Source organism: Hibiscus syriacus, unplaced genomic scaffold, assembly GCF_006381635.1.
Source record: "Hibiscus syriacus cultivar Baekdansim isolate YM2019G1 unplaced genomic scaffold, ASM638163v2 tig00110403_pilon, whole genome shotgun sequence".
Taxonomy (NCBI): Eukaryota; Viridiplantae; Streptophyta; class Magnoliopsida; order Malvales; family Malvaceae; genus Hibiscus; species Hibiscus syriacus.
Genome location: NW_024062723.1, coordinates 294,354 through 313,386, shown reverse-complemented (window position 1 = coordinate 313,386; position 19,033 = coordinate 294,354). Strand labels below are relative to the sequence as shown.

Sequence of the window (19,033 nt, the reverse complement as noted above, 5' to 3'; positions counted from 1 at the left end):
CCAGTTGTGTACTTCACGCTTTTTTATTCAACTCTAATAAAAAATATTAGTGACAATTTGGTAAGAAATAAAGAATCGAATTGATTGAATTGAAATGAGTAGTTTGTTTGGTTCAAATCGTTCATATGAACTTAATGGACGATGATAAGAAGATCGAGGATTAAAATTTATACTAATTAAAATAATTTAAACTGAATTATTATTTTTCATATAGAGGTAAAAGGTAATTTCAAGGCTTATGTCTTCTTTGAATTTTGTTAAAATGATATTCATAAAAAGAATATTTAATTGATAAATAATTTCCTTAAATTAAGTAAAATTAACACATTATATTCTTTTACAAATAATATTTAACCAATGCAATAATGTCTATAGTTAATAGTTTATAAAACCCTTTATTACCGATGATCAACTGATCTAATGAGATGAGACACTAGATTCTTTAAATAAGATTAGGGGTTTGAATTCTGATGTTTGCGTATGAAAAAAACTGGGTTGAAAGGGTTGTCCTCATAATTGACATTTTTAAAACTCGATCTGAATTAGCTGATCAATAAATCATATATTAAAAAAACCCTTTATTTATTTATTTTGGTTCACAATGGAAGTAACTTGAGATTTTGGCAACCACTTGATTGAATGGGTGTCATTAGTAAGAAAAAAAGAAGAAATACATATAGAATATAGAGGGAAGACCCTAAACATTTAAGGAACATCATTAAATTTCTTTGAATTCCAAAGGGTTTTTGGCCCATCCTCTTCTATTCTATTCTAATGATACAGTACTTGCATTAATTGTCCTTAGAGTTCGTGATTGTTTGGTATGAAATTGAATTAAAAGTACTATATTTTTCGTTCACACTTACCTTAAATACCATTTTATATAGGGATTATGTTGAGATTTATACCCTTTTATTCATCTAATCTCACTATTCATCTTATAACATTAAAATAAAGTAAAAACTCTATCACGGTTCATCTTGTTTTCCTATCAGTTAAAAATAAATCGTTCAAATACTTATGGTAATAGCAGTGAAATGCTTCCGATCTCAAACCACATTTTGATATGCTGCTTATGGTAATAGCATCCTTTGATGTACTTGGCTCACTAGTAGAACTCTCACAACCATTAGTCTCCATTGGTGTGTCCGGAGGAGGTTGATGAATGGATTTGGAGGCATTTCAAGTAACTCATCCTCATCCTCAAGCAACCTTAACACTTTGTTCATCGATGGACGATTTGTAGGTAATAATTGTACACACCAAAAAGCTGTTATTATCATCTTCCTCACCATGTTTTTTTTCATCATCAGAAACATCTCCAAGTTCCATGTCCTCACCTTGATCCAATCGGTCATAAATCCAAGATGGAAAATAGATTTTACTGGTGCGGTCAGCAAATGCATTCACATTCTTTCTCCTTCCCACCATTTCCATTAGTAACATCCCGAAACTATAAACATTGGCTTTGTATGAGATACCTCCCAGCTTTTTGTTTACAAATTCAGGAGCAATATATCCTCTTGTTCCCCGTGCTGCTGTGAGAGACACAATGCTACATCTACTGAATATAATTTAGCAAGACCAAAATCTGAAATTTTTGGATTAAAATTCTCGTCTAGGATAATATTGTGTGGTTTGATATCAAAAATGCAAAATTTGCATGTCATGCCCTCGATGTAGGTAGTCAATTCCTCGCGCCACACCAAGCACAATATCAAACATCTTTTTCCAGCCCAGAGTGTTTTTATTTTCTTATGTGAATATGATTTTATCCAAAGATCCATTTAACATGGAGGTAGTCGTATACTTCCACATAGAATCCAACAAGTTTTGCCACATTAGCATGATGGATTCTCCCAATAGAGGCAACTTCATATATGAAAATCTTGGCCATTACTCTGTGATTTGTTAAGTAATTTTACGGCCACATGATGCCCACTACGAAGCTTTCCTTTAAACACCGAATCGTAACCCCCTTCGCATAGTTTTTCTTTAAAATTTCTGGTTATTTTTCTGATTTGTTTAAAAGAATACCTGACAGACGCTAGTTTGTTTTGTCTTTGAAGGAACTATTCGATCTTATCATCAAATGATGGATGTCTCCTCCTCCATTTATACGCAACAAGCGCAAGCAAACAAAGTATCCCAGCCAAAGTTCTCAATAAGATTAGGCCAACTATGAAGAAAAACAAATTGGAGCACATTAGTAGTTGTGAAATATACCCAATAACATGTTGCCTACATTCTCAAAAAGTCTGTAAATGTAATTGAACTTGATTTTTTTTTGTGTACATGCGAATCGAGTCCAACAGCATACCTGTCCCTTCGACAAAGTGATCATAAGTTGCTGTAGAAATACAAAGACAAGAGATATATGTATATCAATATTACTAAAGAAAAAAAGAGGTAAAGTATAAGTAAAAATAACGCAAATGAACTCTGTAAACCATACTTTTATACATTTCACTACGAGTGGGTTGATAGGGCCCATGGAAAATGAAATGTTTAAAGCTCTTCCAATATCTTCCCAAACCGAATTGCACTATATACAATCTGCAATATGAAGTATGAACACACCCAAATAAACAGAGTGATGGGTTTGATGCAAAAACTCAATAGATGTTAAAATTTATGATGCTAAAATTTAAACCATTATCGATATTGATGTTTAGCTATACTTTCCACCGTTAATATATAGTTTATTACACGACAAGTTATTTTAAGAAATCTACAAGATAGACAATATCCGATTCACGTGTAATCGACACAAAAATCCTAGTATTTAAGTGGTAAAAAGCAGTAGAGGGATAGAATTTTAAATCTAAAGTTAATGATGTACTGAAGCATACTAAGAGATCCTTTGAAGAAACTTACACGTCTTGAAATGAAAGTTTGTTACTGCAAGACACCTTGAAGTCGTACACTGACATCCATCGAAGCCAAAGACCTTGAGATAGCTTAGTGTAGATAGCCAGCGTAGACATGCCTAGGATATTATCAACCTTAATTGGAACCCGGGCTTCCACAATGGAGGATTGACTGAAATCAGACGGCGGGTTGTTTGATCTAAAAAGTAGAAATAGGAAGAGGCATTGGAGTTGATGCTACAACGAGATGTTGAAATATAGACAGCTGACTCTATAGCTGTCGTGCAATTCACCACAGACATAAGGCTACGAGGATACAATAGAAACTATGTTTCACAGTAATATTATATGGAAGTGAGAGGAAGGGAGTTGCAATCATCCATGTCCAGCCCCGCATCAACCACTCGCATCGTATTATTCTCATATAACATTTCTTCCACTGAGAATTTCCCCTCTCTCCCAACAAAAGTGGTGCGGTTATTTTTGTCACACTCAACTTCATACCTATGGTCACCACACTGAGGAGGTCGGTTTTTCAATCGGAATGGATAACTGATATTAAAGCTCCCACAAAAAACAGACCCACAATCCTGGTTTACATGCCTAGCAACGCAAGCACCTGGAAATACAAAAACAAGTAAAGCAAAAGCGGCCATTAGCTGACCCAACAATGGCAGCTTTGCTTTTAATTTCAAAGCTAATATCAGTATCTTAAAATTTCAAAGCTAATATCAGTACCAAATTTGTTCAATATTTAGTTCTAAGTATATATCTGTGTACATATGCTCCACATATAACATTATACAAGTACATATAAAATGCAAAATAATATAGAGGTGCAAAGCAATAAAATGCTTCCGATCTCAAACCACATTTGATCTGCTGCTTATATGGTAATAGAATCCATTGATGTAGTTGGCTCATCATTAGGGCTCTCACCAGCGTGTACCTCCGATGATGTGTCAAGAGGAAGTTGATGAAATGGCTTTGGAGGCATTTCAAGTAACTCATCCTCGTTTTCAAGCATCCTCAAGACTTTACTCATCGATGGACGATCAGCGGGAAGTAATTGTATGCACCAAAAGGCTGTTATTAGCATCTTCCTAACCATTACTTTTTCATCATCAGAAGCATCTCCAAGCTCCATGTCCTCTCCTCGATCCAATCGGTCATAAATCCAAGACGGAAAATAGATTTGACTGGTGTGATCGGCAAATGCATTCACATTCTTTCTCTTTCCCACCATTTCCATTAGTAACATCCCGAAACTATAAACATCGGCTTTGTATGAGATGCCTCCGATGTTTTTGTATACCAATTCGGGAGCAATGTATCCTATTGTTCCCCTTGCTGCAGTGAGAGACACAATGCTATCATCTACTGAATACAGTTTAGCAAGACCGAAATCTGAAATTTTTGGATTGAAGTTCTCATCTAGAAGAATATTATGTGGCTTGATATCAAAATGCAAGATTTGCATGTCACACCCTTGATGCAAGTAGTCGATTCCTCGAGCCACACCAAGCACAATCTCAAACATCTTTTTCCAGCCCCAGAGCGTTCTTATTTTCTTCCGTAAATATGATTTTATCCAAAGATCCATTTGACATGAAGTCGTATACAAGAGCTTGCTTTGATCCCTCCACACAAAATCCAACGAGTTTTGCCACATTAGCATGATGGATTCTCCCCATAGAAGCAACCCAAGCACAATCTCAAACATCTTTTTTCCAGCCCAGAGCGTTCTTATTTCTTCCGTAAATATGATTTTATCCAAGATCCATTTGACATGAAGTCGTATACAAGAGCTTGCTTTGATCCCTCCACACAAAATCCAACGAGTTTTGCCACATTAGCATGATGGATTCTCCCCATAGAAGCAACTTCATTTATGAAATCTGGCCATTACCCTTTGATTTGCCAAGCAATTTCACTGCCACGTGATGTCCACTACGAAGCTTTCCTTTAAACACGGAGCCGTAGCCCCCTTCACCTAATTTTTCTTTGAAGCTTTTTGTCATTTTTCTGATTTGTTTAAAGGAGTATCTAATTGGTGAGAAATTGTGGTTTTGCAGGAATTCTTCAATCTTATCATCAGCTGATAAATGACTTCTTCTCCACTTGTAGATAACAAGCACAACCAAAAAGTATTCCGAGCAGGGTCCTCAGCATGATGAGTCCAACTTTTTTTAACGGAAAAAGACATAATGGAAAACATTAGTACTTTATGAGATCAACACAGTAAATGTCTTGCTAAGATAACTACTCCTTTAAAAGAAAGGTAAAATTGAATGCATTGGTAAATGATCAATAAAGTTACCCATTATGTGAATATAGCAGAAGTAAAGCTAATTTACCTGTTACTCCAACACATAAAACGCGAGCAACTGCAGAATAATGCCATTAAAAAGAAATTTATTTCAATATGAGGAAGCAAGTGTAAATTGATCAATAACGATGAATTCTGCCAATTGAACATACGGTGGTTTGGATAGATATATGGGAGTATATGGGGCCATTGAACAAGTAATGCACGAAGCTCCACATAGTTTTCCAAGGCATATAGCAAGGCTTGTGGGAAGGCTTGCAAGTATGTAACCTAGATTACATTTAAATATTAGTGTAAATTACTAAAAAAAAATCCAACAAAATAGACAATATCTGAGTGACATAATGACACAACAATAATAAAAGGTAAGAGGCAGCAAATGGATATAATTTGGGTAACTACACCATTCACTATTGAACTTTGCTCTCTCTCCTATTTCACTCACTGTACTTAATTTTTAATTTAATCATTAAAATTTCAAATTATTCTTGTTTTGGTCACTACAAATTACTTATTATTATTATTTCATTGCATTTTTATATATATATAAAAATAATTTAAAATAACTTAAAAAGATTTAAAATAACCGCCTCTTTTCGTCACCGTTGATTACTTTCGACTTTTGGAATCAGTAGCCATCTATGACCATTGGCATTTCAATTTTCTCACTTTTGACCGGATTCAGAGCGTGTTTTGATAAAGTAGAGGTCGTATTCAGACTCGGGAGATCAAGATGAAGTAACCAATGATATTTGGGACCGAAAGATCACCATTTACGACCGTTGGTGGTGGTGTCCAACGACGAAAAACAATAGACGATTACCATTTGGGTTTAATTTTATATTTTAAATTATTTTTATACTAAATAATAATAAAAAAGGCCACATTATACCAAAATAATAATAAGATAATTTAGTGACCAAAACAGAACTAATTCAAAAGTTCAGTGAGAAAATTAAAAAATTGAAAATATAGTGAGTGAAATAGGAGAGAAATAAAGTTAAGTAGAAATGGTGTAGTTTACCCTGTAATTTTAACATTAAAGAAAGAAGTGAGTCAAACTAAACAAAAGACAGAGGCAAATGCTTTAAACAAAAAATGTAAAGTTAATGATGTATTACTAGAACACTGAGATTCTTTGGAGAAACTTACACGTCTTGAAATGAAACTTTGTTGCTGGTGTATGTGCAATACTCCTTCAAGTAGGACTCCGTCATCCATGTAAGAAGAACACCTTGAGATAGCTTATTGTAGATATCCAACGTAGACATGCCCGAGATACTATAAACCCCAATTGGAACCTCCGCTTTCAAGGTGCAGGATTGACTGAAATCAGACAGCGGAGTTCCTCCGTCTAAAAAGTAGAAATAGGAAGAGGCATTGGAGTTGATCCTACAACGAGATGCTGGAATATAGAGAGCTGACTCTATAGGTTTCGTGCAACAGTGAGGATAATAAGAATAATATACGGAAGTGAGAGGAAGGGAGTTGCAATCATCCATGTCGAGCCCCCCATCAACCACTCGCATCGTATAATTTTCATAAGAGATGTCTTCCACTGAGAATTTCCCCTCTCTCAAAACCAAAGTGGTGCGGTTATTTTTCTCACACTCAAGTTCATACCTACGGTCACCACAGTGAGGAGGTTGGTTTTTCAATCGGAGTGGGTAACTGATATTCAATCTTCCACAGGAAACAGACCCACAATCCTGATTTACATGCCTGGCGAGGCAAGCACCAGGAAATACAAATACAACTAAAGCAAAAGCGGCCATTAGCTGACCCAACCATGGCAGCTTTGCTTTTAATTCTGGCATGCTAAAGTTTTGGGTAGGGAAGAAGAAGAACAATGGGAATGGAGGTTAACAACCAAGTATCTAACTAAATCCAGGTAAATTTATTAGAGAATATCAGCCTGAGAATAAGCATCAATGGCGACTGAAGACTTTGACTTTGCCTAGTCATCGTGGTGTTTTAAATTGTGAGCCTGTCTGAGCCGAAAAATCAACATGCGACCGTTTAGTCAAAAAAAGTTTGGCATAACCTTCACATTTAATACTTAAGTTATCAGTTTTGATTCGTTTTAATATCTAAACTTTTAAAAAAAATTAAAATTATACTTGATTTTTAGTTTTTATTTCCTTTTAGTACACATCGTTAAAACTTAATGGACGGACTGACGAGGTATATCTCCAGTGGACGAGCAACCAATCCAAACAATGGATCACGAGAGAATGACAAGTCGACCAATATAGTCTAGTTTCATCCCCATCAGATGGTTGAAGAAGGAGATTAAAAGTTTGGCTTTACCGGCCAACAGATGTGATAGCCAATGACTATAGACGCGATAGACGACGAGTCTATCCGTTAAATTTTTAACAACAATATACTAAAATGAAATAAAAACTAAATGTTATGTATGATTTTTTTTAAATTAAGTTTTAGATGTTAAAACAAATTAAAACTGATAATTTAGATAATATGCTTAATGAAGAGAAGAGAACTAGTAGTATTGTAATTAACGGCGGATCTAGAAATATTTTTCAGGATAAATACATATATATTAATAATATAATTTTTTTCGTATAAGATAAACATAAATAAAATTTCAGAATGTACGCCATCAGTAAAATTAATAACTAATATTAAAAAAATTAGATTTCAAGGTGGACACGTATATTACCATCTCCATATACATGTAGTAATATACTCCAAAAATCTAAGTAGAATTATAATTAGGGTACTCAAATCATTTCAGTAACTAATTTTAATTGGTTGCCATATTATTCAAGTCTTTGTTTCTTGCTGTGTAGCTTCCTCATGGTTTCTTTGTTGAAATTTGGTTCGCTAAGAAAACGATTTTTTAATTGAATTCTCAAAGTCACAAAGTGAAGAAGAGTCTATGGTAAACTGATTTACAATTATTTTGCTACAAACTAAATCATTTCGTGCACCCTATCAATTTTAGTTATGTTTTCTCGTATTTACTATAATAAAAATTTTGACCCTTTCTCTAGTAAAAGGTATCATGGTTACCGATATTTATGAACTATCGGTACATTTTTTTATTTGATTTTCTTCTTTTTTTTTATTTTACCTGAATACATGGTTATTGCTTTCCCGATGCATGGTTCTTCTGTTTGTTTGTTCGAGACGATTTGTTGATTAGCATAAAGGTACTGGATGATATTGCTGTTAAGGGGAGATCGCCTTTTCTGTTGACTATTTTGACTTTTCTTCAAGTTTCTCTCCTCTATGTTTGATGCTCGGAGCCGTTGGTGTGTTCAATTTTTGTACGTCGTTGCTTCACTTGTTAATGATTTTGTTTATAGACTATCTCTAAGCGATCATTGTTATATGTTATTTTTTATAGTCACAACTGTATTTGTTCAATCTGTATTTGACAATATGTTTATTGATAAAGCTTCGATAAATGAATTATCCTTAAAAAATATTACTATCAACTTTTTTTAACATAAACTATTTTATGAAAAAACATGTTTAAATGTTCGTTAATAAAAAAAATTGTTCAAATTATTATTTATAGAATATTACTTAAATATTAATGTTCGTTAATATAATTTAATAAAAAAAACACTTGTCCAAACAATTATACAAATGTTGGAACCCGTAGCATATAAACGTGGCATGCAATCAAAGCTGCCAGTCAAAAGACGAGAAATACACTGAACGAGAGACATCAGGCAATTTATTACGAAACACATAGGCATCCACTTGGATAAAGACTTAAGAGCATGAAATAATTAAGTATATAAATAATCATTAAATTATATTAGGATATTTTTATTTATTAAAATTTATGAGATTATAAAATAATTATTATATTTATTAAATCATTATAAAATAATTAATAACAATTTAATGATGATTTTATAATCATTTGAAAATTTTGATAATTAAAATATCATGTTAACCCATGTTTTGAAAACCGGATCGGATTCACCGGTTCAACCGGGAACCGTTGTCAGGTCCGATTCATTCTAACCTTAGTGAACTGCAAGGAACCGCTGAACCGGCTGTGAACCGAACTGGATCGGAACCGCTAAGAATCGACCATCAATAAAAATTAAAAAAGTTAAAATTTTTATTTTGAAGTTTAATCAACTTTTGTTTTAGTTTTAATGTGTAATGTTTGGAGATTTTTATTAAAAGTAAATCAAGTAATGAATGATGGAATTTTGGTATTGTATTAAAGTATTATAGTTGTGGGGATATTTTTAGTTTTTTATTAAATGTTTTTTGTATTTTTATTTAATTTTTTTAAATAATTATGAAGTCGTCTGGTTCTTTCGACCGGTCTGACAGGTTGAACCAATGAATCAGTAGCACGATCGATTCGCTGACCGGTTTGGTTTTGAAAACCATGATGTTAACATAATATACTTTATCAATAATTAATATTAAGATTCAAAGACAAATGATCTCACCAATTAAGTAAAGGTAATGATCATATTTTTTCATAATTGTATTTTGTAATATAGTTAATGATAGTCCATCAATTCTTAATTATAGTAAATTAAGTGTACTATTTGGTAATAGGCTTTTTGAAAATGAAGTCTTAGCTTTCACTAAATGGGTGAAGAGTCTGCTTACACATGAATGAAAGCCGAACTGAATTCTTCTTTTTTGGCCAAACAATAGAATGGATATAATAATAATAATATTAATAATAATAATAATAATAATAATCCAATGTTTATTCAACAAAAACATTGAAATCTTATATACATTAATTAAGCTAAAATGGTCAAAAACTGCTTACAATGTTTCATCATCTCAAACTAAGTGTATTTTAAGGTAAAATTATCCTTTTTATGATATTCTTAATTGTTAAAATATTCATATACTCTATGGAATTTTCTGATTATTTTATTTATAATATAGAATTGAATTATTAGTTGATATATTAGATGAAGTATTAAAATTATTATTTAAAAAATTGTTTTAATTGTTATTTCCGAGTGGTCTCCGTGGTAAATGAATTATTGTTATTCCTTAATACCCGGGTTCGAACACCATAGATACTAAAATAGACCAAAACTGATAGTTTAAGTACTGAATGCACTAAGTTTTTAAACATGGGTATAAAAATGAAACAAAAATTAAATGTTAGGTATGATTTTGAAAAAAATTAAAAGTTTAGGTATTAAAATATATCAAAACTGATAGTTTAAATACTAAATACGTAATTTATCCCTAGAATTAAAATGTCAAAAATTAAAATATTTAAAAAATAAGAATTTAAATTATATTACTCAATCAAGTTTTAAAGATTAATTTTAACATTCAATTAAAAAAAGTTTGCAGTCAATCTGTCAACTATTTATCCAATAAAATATTACCTCAAGATATTTTCCCCAAGGAGAACACTTTAACATTTCATTTCCCAATCGGAAGCCAATTTTGCTTACTCAAAACTATTTTTTATTTGTAATTAATTAGTTAATCATTTTTTATAATTGTAAAAAAAAGGAAGTCGCTTACAGTTAATATATAACCGTCATTCCGTTTGGATTGCGCATTCAATTCAGACAAAGAACACACCCTTTGAATTACAAGAGGTTGGATTCAGATTCCCTTGTTTTTTCCTAATAAATTCTCCATGAAAGTTCATTTCTTCTTTTTTTTTCCTTGATGATAGTGATTTGGGGTATGGAAAAAATAAAGTCTGAAAAGTAGTGATTTTTATTGAAGTGGGGTTTTCTTTGTGTTTTTAGAAATGGGTTTAATGGAGGTTTCAATAATGCTTCATGTCGGGTTAGTTTTGATGCTGCTTTGGATGCTTTCTCACCATAATCTTTGCCATCCTGTTGCTTATTTCGTCTCTCTCATTTACCTCTATTTGGTAATTCATTCATCTTCTTTCGAAGAAGAAAAAAATTGAATGATGCTGCTTTGGATGCTTTCTCACCATAATCTTTGCCATCCTGTTGCTTATTTCGTCTCTCTCATTTACCTCTATTTGGTAATTCATTCATCTTCTTTCGAAGAAGAAAAAAATTGAATCTTTTGTCTATTTTTGAACTTGGTCAAAGATTAGTTTTTCTTTTAATTTATTTTTTCATTTCTTTGTTGATCGAAGGTTCATGAAAGGTATGTGACGAAATTGAGGAAGAAATTGGAGTTCGAGGAAAAAAGGCAAAACTTTAGGAGAAGGGTGAATCTCAATTTATTTCCTTTTTTTTGCTTTACTTGTTGAGTAATTGAAAATATAGATTTATTCTGATTGTAATTGTATTAGTTATCTGTCATCCTGGATGGATTTTTCCTTCTGGGTAGTTCTGATTACTTTAGCAGATCTTTTCTTCTTCTTTAATGGAGGTTTTTCCTTTCTTTATTTGGTTCAAACGGTTTCTTTTTCTAGTCAATTTAAGTCTTTTGGGTGTTGAGAAAATGTTTAGAAACAACTTCTTTATGAAAACCCCCTTTTTGGAAAGAAGAAGAAGCATCTGCTTTGCAACTTTAGGTTTTATTCTCTTTGTGATGCATGTGTAGGTAGATTCAAGATTTAGATTCATGATTTTGATCTGGTAAAGTTTATACTTTTAATGCTTTTGTTGGCCTTTTAATTCATGATCAGGTGCTTTCGGATTCCGAATCTGTTCGGTGGCTAAACCATGCTGTTGAAAAGATATGGCCTATTTGCATGGAACAGATTACATCACAGAAGATTCTGCTTCCTATCATACCTTGGTTCTTGGATAAGTACAAACCTTGGACTGCTGTAAGAAGTGTGCTTTATTGGTACTTCTGTTTTATTGACTCTCCCCGTAAAGTTATCACATGAAGATTCCGACTCAGTGAAATGTCCGATTTAGCGCGGGAGTTATGAACAATTTATGCTTCTTTTTTGGTTTCAAATTCTGTATTCTGTGATTCTCATGGCATGAACAAATATGTGTAGCAGTCTAATTGAAGAATAACAGTCTCAACACTTGCACTTACTCCCGTGTTTACTTGCGATGGCCAGCGGATAATTATGTTCTTATCCACTTTGTGAGTATCTGATGATGATATTGCTGTACTTGCAGAAAAAGGCCGTGGTTCAACACTTATATTTGGGAAGATCACCTCCTTTGTTCACGGATATGAGAGTTCTTCGCGAATCCTCTGATGATGACCACTTGGTATGTGTTCTTCTTAACCCCCCTCTTCCCGACATAAAATTATAGTTGCATTGATTTCTCATTTCAATTTTTTGGATGATATAAGTTTTATTTTCCGATTGCAGGTACTGGAGTTGGTAATGAATTTTCTCACTGCAGATGACATGAGTGCAATTCTTGCTGTGAAATTAAGGAAAAGATTGGGCGGTATGTGGGCAAAGATGCATGTAACAGGCATGCATGTTGAAGGAAAGGTACTGATAAAAATGAACCGGTTACATTTTTATAGTATTTGTTACGGTGCACGTGAAAAGAGTTTGTCTCTCCTAAGCAGTAGTGCTGCGGAGGAATTTGCATCAGTTGCTAAAGTATTAGCTATTTTACGCATCCTGCCCCTCTACAAATACTTATTTTATTGGCTTAGCTAATTAATTGTCGTTTACTCTGTCTTGCAGGTTTTGATTGGGGTGAAGTTTATCCGGAAGTGGCCTTTCCTTGGCCGTCTGCGAGTATGCTTTGCTGAACCTCCATACTTCCAAATGACCGTGAAACCTATCTTTACGCATGGACTTGATGTTACAGAACTTCCAGGGATTGCTGGATGGCTTGTAATGACTTTTTCCTGAACAAATCTAACTTCTACTTTATCATCTCATCCGTTCTCCTAAACTTATTGTGTATGCTTGTTTGCTTGGATAGGATAAACTTCTCTCGATAGCATTTGAGCAGACTCTTGTTGAGGTTAGTTTTTCTTTACTCTGTTGCCCTACAATGTTCCATCTTACGATCGAACTTTAGCTCTAAATATTTGTTTGTTTTCAGCCTAATATGCTGGTTGTTGATGTCGAGAAGTTTGCTTCACCCAGTTCAGGTAATTCGGTCATTATTTTCCCATGTTTCATTATTCTTACGTTTTACTTGTAGCTCATTCCGAGGTCATAACTTATCATCGGTTAACTATTTTCATACGAGTTGATATTTCACCTTATTGTTGATTTTATATCACAGAAAACTGGTTTTCTGTTGATGAGAAGCAACCAATTGCTCATGCCAAGGTCGAAGTTATTGAAGCATCTGATATGAAACCATCAGATTTAAATGGTTAGTTTAGATTCAGTTGCTTAATCTTTCCATCACGCAATACCCGGTTTCAAGGTCATTGACTGGATATAAATTTTCAGGACTGGCTGATCCATACGTGAAGGGGACACTTGGCCCTTATAGATTCAAGACTAAGACGCACAAGAGAACTTTGTCCCCGAAGTGGCACGAGGAGTATATGATCCCTATCATTTCTTGGGAGACACCTAATGTGATGGTCATAGAAGTTCGGGACAAAGACCGTTTATTTGATGATACCCTTGGGTTCGTCTCTGAATCTCTAAAATAACCATATTGTGCGGTCATGTTAAAATCTTCGAGCAAAATTTCTTTTCGTTACTTATAACTTGTTTATCGGTCTGATATGGCGTACTGATTTTGCCGTGTTTACAGTAATTGCTCGGTAAGTGTTACTGAGCTACGGGGTGGCCAGAGACATGACATGTGGTTGCCTCTTCGAAATATTAAAATGGGCAGACTGCATCTCGCGATAACCGTGCTTGAAGATAACGATAAGGTAATCTATTACATTACCACTGGTTGATGAGTAAAATTCGGAAAGTTTTGATTTGCAATCTTGCATGAAATTATTATTATGAGCTAAAATCTGCAGAGAAACTGAAACTGAATCTGTGAACGGGTTTACACAGGAAAATGATGATGCAGTTGATGCAGAAGCATTAAACGAGGAAGATATACAAATCTCCTTTGCAGCTAAAGATGCTGATAACGGTACATTCTCCCCTACGTCTTCGAAGAAGTACACCATTTATCCGGATCCATTAAAAGTGATGACAGCAGTTCAGAAGAAAATCCTTCAAAGAATCGAGTCAACAGGGTTAAGCAGGGTTTACGTAAGATCGGTTCTGTATTTCAGAGGAGTACCAAAAGTGAGGGTTACTCAGGCAGCCTCGAAGATGCGCTTCCTTCTCCCCATGAAAACCTCAGAGCTGTAAATGACAAGGATGTTATGGTGAAATTTGTAGTTGATGACAATCTTTCAGCTGATAAGACCTCGAATGAGGGAAGCTCGAGTCCTGGGGGAAGCAGTGCAGAAAGCCCTAGAAAAATGAAAGATACGGCAAAGAGTTTCCTAAAACATGTCGGGAACTCCGCTCGTAGCATAAGGCATGTTCTTTCTCGTAAAGGGTCAAAAAAATCTGGCAATCTATCAGCTGTGGAAGAACAAGAGTATCCAATAAAATCCAACTCTGATGACGACGACGATGATTCTTCGTCATCTCCCGGAGTCAAGAGAATTGCAGTCCGTTCCAATCGCATATCCAGCTCCAGTGGCAATGATGATCCACATGATGCTCAGGAGCATGCCATTCTAGCAGATTCAAACAACCAATTGAACCCTGAAACAAATGGCAAGGGGCAAGTAGAAGAAATGACCGTTGAAGGCCATAGCGAAATAGACGACGACGATGGGGTCACCAGTCCCGTTAAGCTCGGTAATGGAACTAACGAGCCAATCCCAAAGCCAAATCCTTCTGAAGGAAACTTGGAATGTGAGAAAAAAGGTAGAAGACACTCCTAAAGTTTAGGTTCAACAGCTATTATATCCAAGATAAACTAACAAAGACGTCCGAATTTTGAAGAACAGTGCCATGGTACAGTAATTTAGAGTTTTAGGTGGATAAGAATACATATATAGACCTGTTTCTTGTAAAAATCTCCATGTTTGATTTTCTCATCTTTGTTATACAAACCCAATCTGCGTAAACTGCCAAAATGAAAACAGTTTGTACATGATGAACTATATCCTTGTGTTGAATGAAATAGTTTTAAGAGAAAATAACCTCAGTGACCAAAAATGTCTTATAATATACGATTTTAACTAATTTTTTTTAAATTTGCCAAAATGACCAACAAAATCGCAACGCGAATATGAAAATCGCAATGCGAACATATAAATCGCAACGCGATTCTGACTATCGCAACGAGTATCCGTAAAATCGTAACGCGTATCCGTAAATCGCAACGAGAATACGTAAATTGCAACGTGTATCTGTAAATCGCAACGAGAATACGTAAATCGCAATGCGTATCCGTAAATCGTAACGACAATACGTAAAATCGTAACGCGTATCCGTAAATCGTAACGCGATTTTTAAAGCGCCATTATAATCGCTACGCATATTTTATTTTCAAATTCCAAACACGAATATTAATTATCGGAACACTGAACCGTCCACAGTATATCCCGTAATCGCAACTCATAACCTAAAACCTAAAAAAAAATCACAACTCAATCCCATCTCCATCTCTCACTCTCTACGGCGAAATCCGTCCCCATCTCCGAAGATTTCCGTCCCCATCTCCGGCGAAATTCCTCACAACCATTCACGGTCAGAAATCCCTCACAATCATTCAGAAATGGAAAATCAATATCCGAGGGTTAGTTTTTTTAATTATTTTTATTTTGGAATTTTTGTATTATTTTAGGTTTTTCATATTGAAATTGATGATAATTTTTCTTATTAAATTCATTCGATTACTACCAATACTGCTAAATTGTTTAGTCTTTAACCCTGTGAAGTTAGTATTTGTCTTTGTTTTGTCTTTTGGTTGAAGTAATGCAATCCATTAAAGTTTCAATTTGCAGAAGAAGAATAGTTTCTAAACTTAAAATCGCAACATGAAAATGAAAATCGCAACACGAAAATGATTATCGCAACGAGAGAAATGAAAATCGCAACGAGAGAATCGCAACGCAAAATGAAAATCGCAACGCGAAACCAAAATCGTATTGCGATTTTCATTTCGCGTTGCGATTCTCTCGTTGCGATTTTAATTTCGCGTTGCGATAGTCATTTCCACGTTGCGATTTTCATTCTCTTGTTGCGATTTTCATTTCAACCAAAAGACAAAACAGTGTTGCAAATTTTAGTTTCAAGAATAAACTACTACTCTTTATGTTTATTGTTTTTGGTATATCTTCACAGTGTAGTTTTTGGTATATCTAACTTTGTATGTTTATTGTTTTTGTAGAAATTTTTTTCGGCTTCATTGACATTAAAGAATAAAGTTAGCCTAGCCACTACAATTGCTTCGAAGCTTTCACCTGCACAAAGAAAATTGTTTGAGGAAACCTGCTTCGGGCCATGGCTGAGAGTACAACATCCGGGTGGAGATGCTAATTTGACCCATTTGTGGCTTCAGACCATGACTAGCGATCTACCCGACAGTATACAACGTGGTGAGGAAGAGATATAGTTTCATTTTCCACCGGCGTATACTTGTTTTGGGCGGAAGGAGTTCTGCTTAATCACTGGTCTACGATTCGGACACGATGATGTAGGCCAGTACACTCGTCATATCACACGCCCATCATGGTTATCCCGGGTTTTTCCTGATGAGTCAATAGAGAAGCCGAACTTACACGTCGAAGACCTGAAGAAATTGTTTAATAAGAAAGATGATTTTACTCGGATGAATGACGTCGATGTTGTCCGAGTATGCCTTCTAGTACTTTTGTATGCCAGCTTTTTAGGCAGAGAGGCCAGACAACCTATTCCTCAGGAGCTAATATTATTGGTAGAGGGCCTAAATGCATGGAATCTGTTTCCGTGGGGTTCATATATATGGAAAGCTACCTAGACTAAGTTGTCGTCTGCCTTTGATGACCGCAAAAGTTTGCGTGGCGATGGGTCGAAATGCACTTTGTCAGGCTTTGTTTGGGCCTTTAAGGTAAGATTTTCTATATAATGTTTTCAAAATTATAATTAATTATTTAACAATTACTAATGTTTGTTATTATATTGTTTGTAGATTTGGATATTCGAGGCTTTCCCCAGCATGCGGACATATGCATTAAAAACTTCAAATGATATTCCTAGGGCTATTTCCTGGAAGAGGAAACGTCTGTTCGATTGGGAAGACTTAATACCATATGCGACAATAAATAATGTAAGTTAATACAAATACTATAATATATAAACAAGTTATTAATAGTAGATGTTTAACTTTGTTTGAGTTTTTATATTTTTAGGAGGCCAACACTCCATTACAGAGACTGACACCCACGGAGGCTGAGCTTGCCACTGATTGGTGGCAAGCTAGTCAGCGTTTTTTTGATGGCACGAATGATGAGCAGCCTTCACTTCCTCCACTTCGAGAGCTATCACCTCACCCAGAGCCATCACCTGATCGACCCGACTATACACCTCTACAACGAGAGCCATCACCTATCCATTCACATCATCGAGCCTCTTCTCCACCATCACCTCATGATAGGCAACCGGCAAAGATGCCACGACTTCTATCTCCCTGTTCTCCACCTCCACGGGATGAGTCAAGAGAGTTACATGATGAGGTCAATGCCTTGCGTGAGGAGATCGGTACTCTAAGCGATAACGATAGTGCATGGCGTGTGGAGGTGTCTACTTTAAGTGGTGAGGTTTCCGCTCTACGTGAGATGGTAGTATCGTTGCAGAATGAGGTTCATACTCTACGCAACGAGGTAAGTTTAAGATTTTCCATATTTAACTTGATGATAAATTTACTCGTAATTTCACTTAGATTAACCATTTCACTTAGATTGCTTAGTAAATTTATTCGGTTGCTGCCAATACTGCTAAACTGTTTATTCTTTAACACTGTGAAGTTAGTATTTGTCTTTGTTTTCACTGTTTAAATATCATGTCTGTTTATTTACGGATTTTTGTATTTAATTATTTAGCGGCCCGATAAGGTGGATGCTTTACGTCGGATTTTTCTTGCACGACGGAGTTCACGCATCAAACAGCGTACATGTGCTATTAAGTCTCCGTACACCCCAATAGTGCAAAGACACCGCAAGAAGAAGCCCGACTCGCCTGTCATCCATCAAGAGTCCACTCCTATCGTTGAAGAGGCCCCTATCATTCCTCTAGAGTCCCCTCCCACCGTTCAAGAGGCTACTGTCATCGTTGAAGAAGTCCCTCCCACCATTCAAGAGCCCGATTCACATGGCGTCATATGTAAGATTCTTGAGAAACCCTCTGACGTGCCGGACATGATGGATAAGAGTTGGCTCTCGTATGAGTTATCGGCCAGTACCATTCTGGTATCTGAAGTGGAGAGGAGACAATTACCGGACACAATTCTAGATAACACCCTTTGGGCTAAGACCGCAGTTGATTTTTATCTACATGAGCGGAGCCAGGGGTGTTTCACTGACATATGCAAGCTCAACGATGATATCTATTTGTTGCATGATCGGTCTTGGTAGGGCATATTATTAGGGGTCGAAGACAATGGCTATTTCGATGGAGGGGTAAGTCTTATATTTCAATTTGATTATTTTTTTAAAATTTATGTAAGTCGCTAATATGTCTTTTTTTTGTAAAACAGCATATCAATGTGTGGGTGTCATGTCTTCTAATAATTAGGAAACTTAAGAAAAATAAAAGAAATACACGATATACAATTATGCCGACGTCTTTTAACGCCGTTCACTTGAAGAATCAACGAGATGAATCATTTGCGATGAGCAATGGACAAGCTAAACTTTATCCTGCATGGTGGGAGGTCGATAAGGTTAGTATTTATTTTAGATTGAGTTTAAATGTATTCATAAATAAGTGCGCAAATGAATGAATTATTACTTATGATTGCAG

At 35.1% G+C, this 19,033-nt stretch overlaps 2 protein-coding genes and 2 pseudogenes across 2 annotated transcripts; 1 reads left to right on the top strand and 3 right to left on the bottom strand.

The window, feature by feature from the left end:
- Positions 1-1,175: 1,175 nt before the first annotated feature.
- On the bottom strand, positions 1,176-4,773 carry LOC120123869 (annotated as a pseudogene).
- On the bottom strand, positions 3,635-4,477 carry LOC120123868 (rust resistance kinase Lr10-like). The gene has a single exon (XM_039142676.1). The coding sequence runs from the start codon at positions 4,471-4,473 to the stop codon at positions 3,757-3,759; it is 717 nt and encodes a 238-aa protein (XP_038998607.1). The 5' UTR covers positions 4,474-4,477; the 3' UTR covers positions 3,635-3,756.
- A 206-nt stretch (positions 4,774-4,979) lies between the features above and the next one.
- On the bottom strand, positions 4,980-7,055 carry LOC120123867. Its single transcript, XM_039142675.1, has 4 exons — positions 6,352-7,055; positions 5,352-5,469; positions 5,228-5,257; positions 4,980-5,053 (listed from the first exon to the last, which is right to left on the bottom strand). Exons 1-3 carry the CDS (start codon positions 7,014-7,016, stop codon positions 5,231-5,233), a joined length of 810 nt encoding a protein of 269 aa, XP_038998606.1. The 5' UTR covers positions 7,017-7,055; the 3' UTR covers positions 4,980-5,053; positions 5,228-5,230.
- A 3,697-nt stretch (positions 7,056-10,752) lies between these two features.
- LOC120123835 lies at positions 10,753-15,889 on the top strand (annotated as a pseudogene).
- The last annotated feature ends 3,144 nt before the right edge of the window (positions 15,890-19,033 follow it).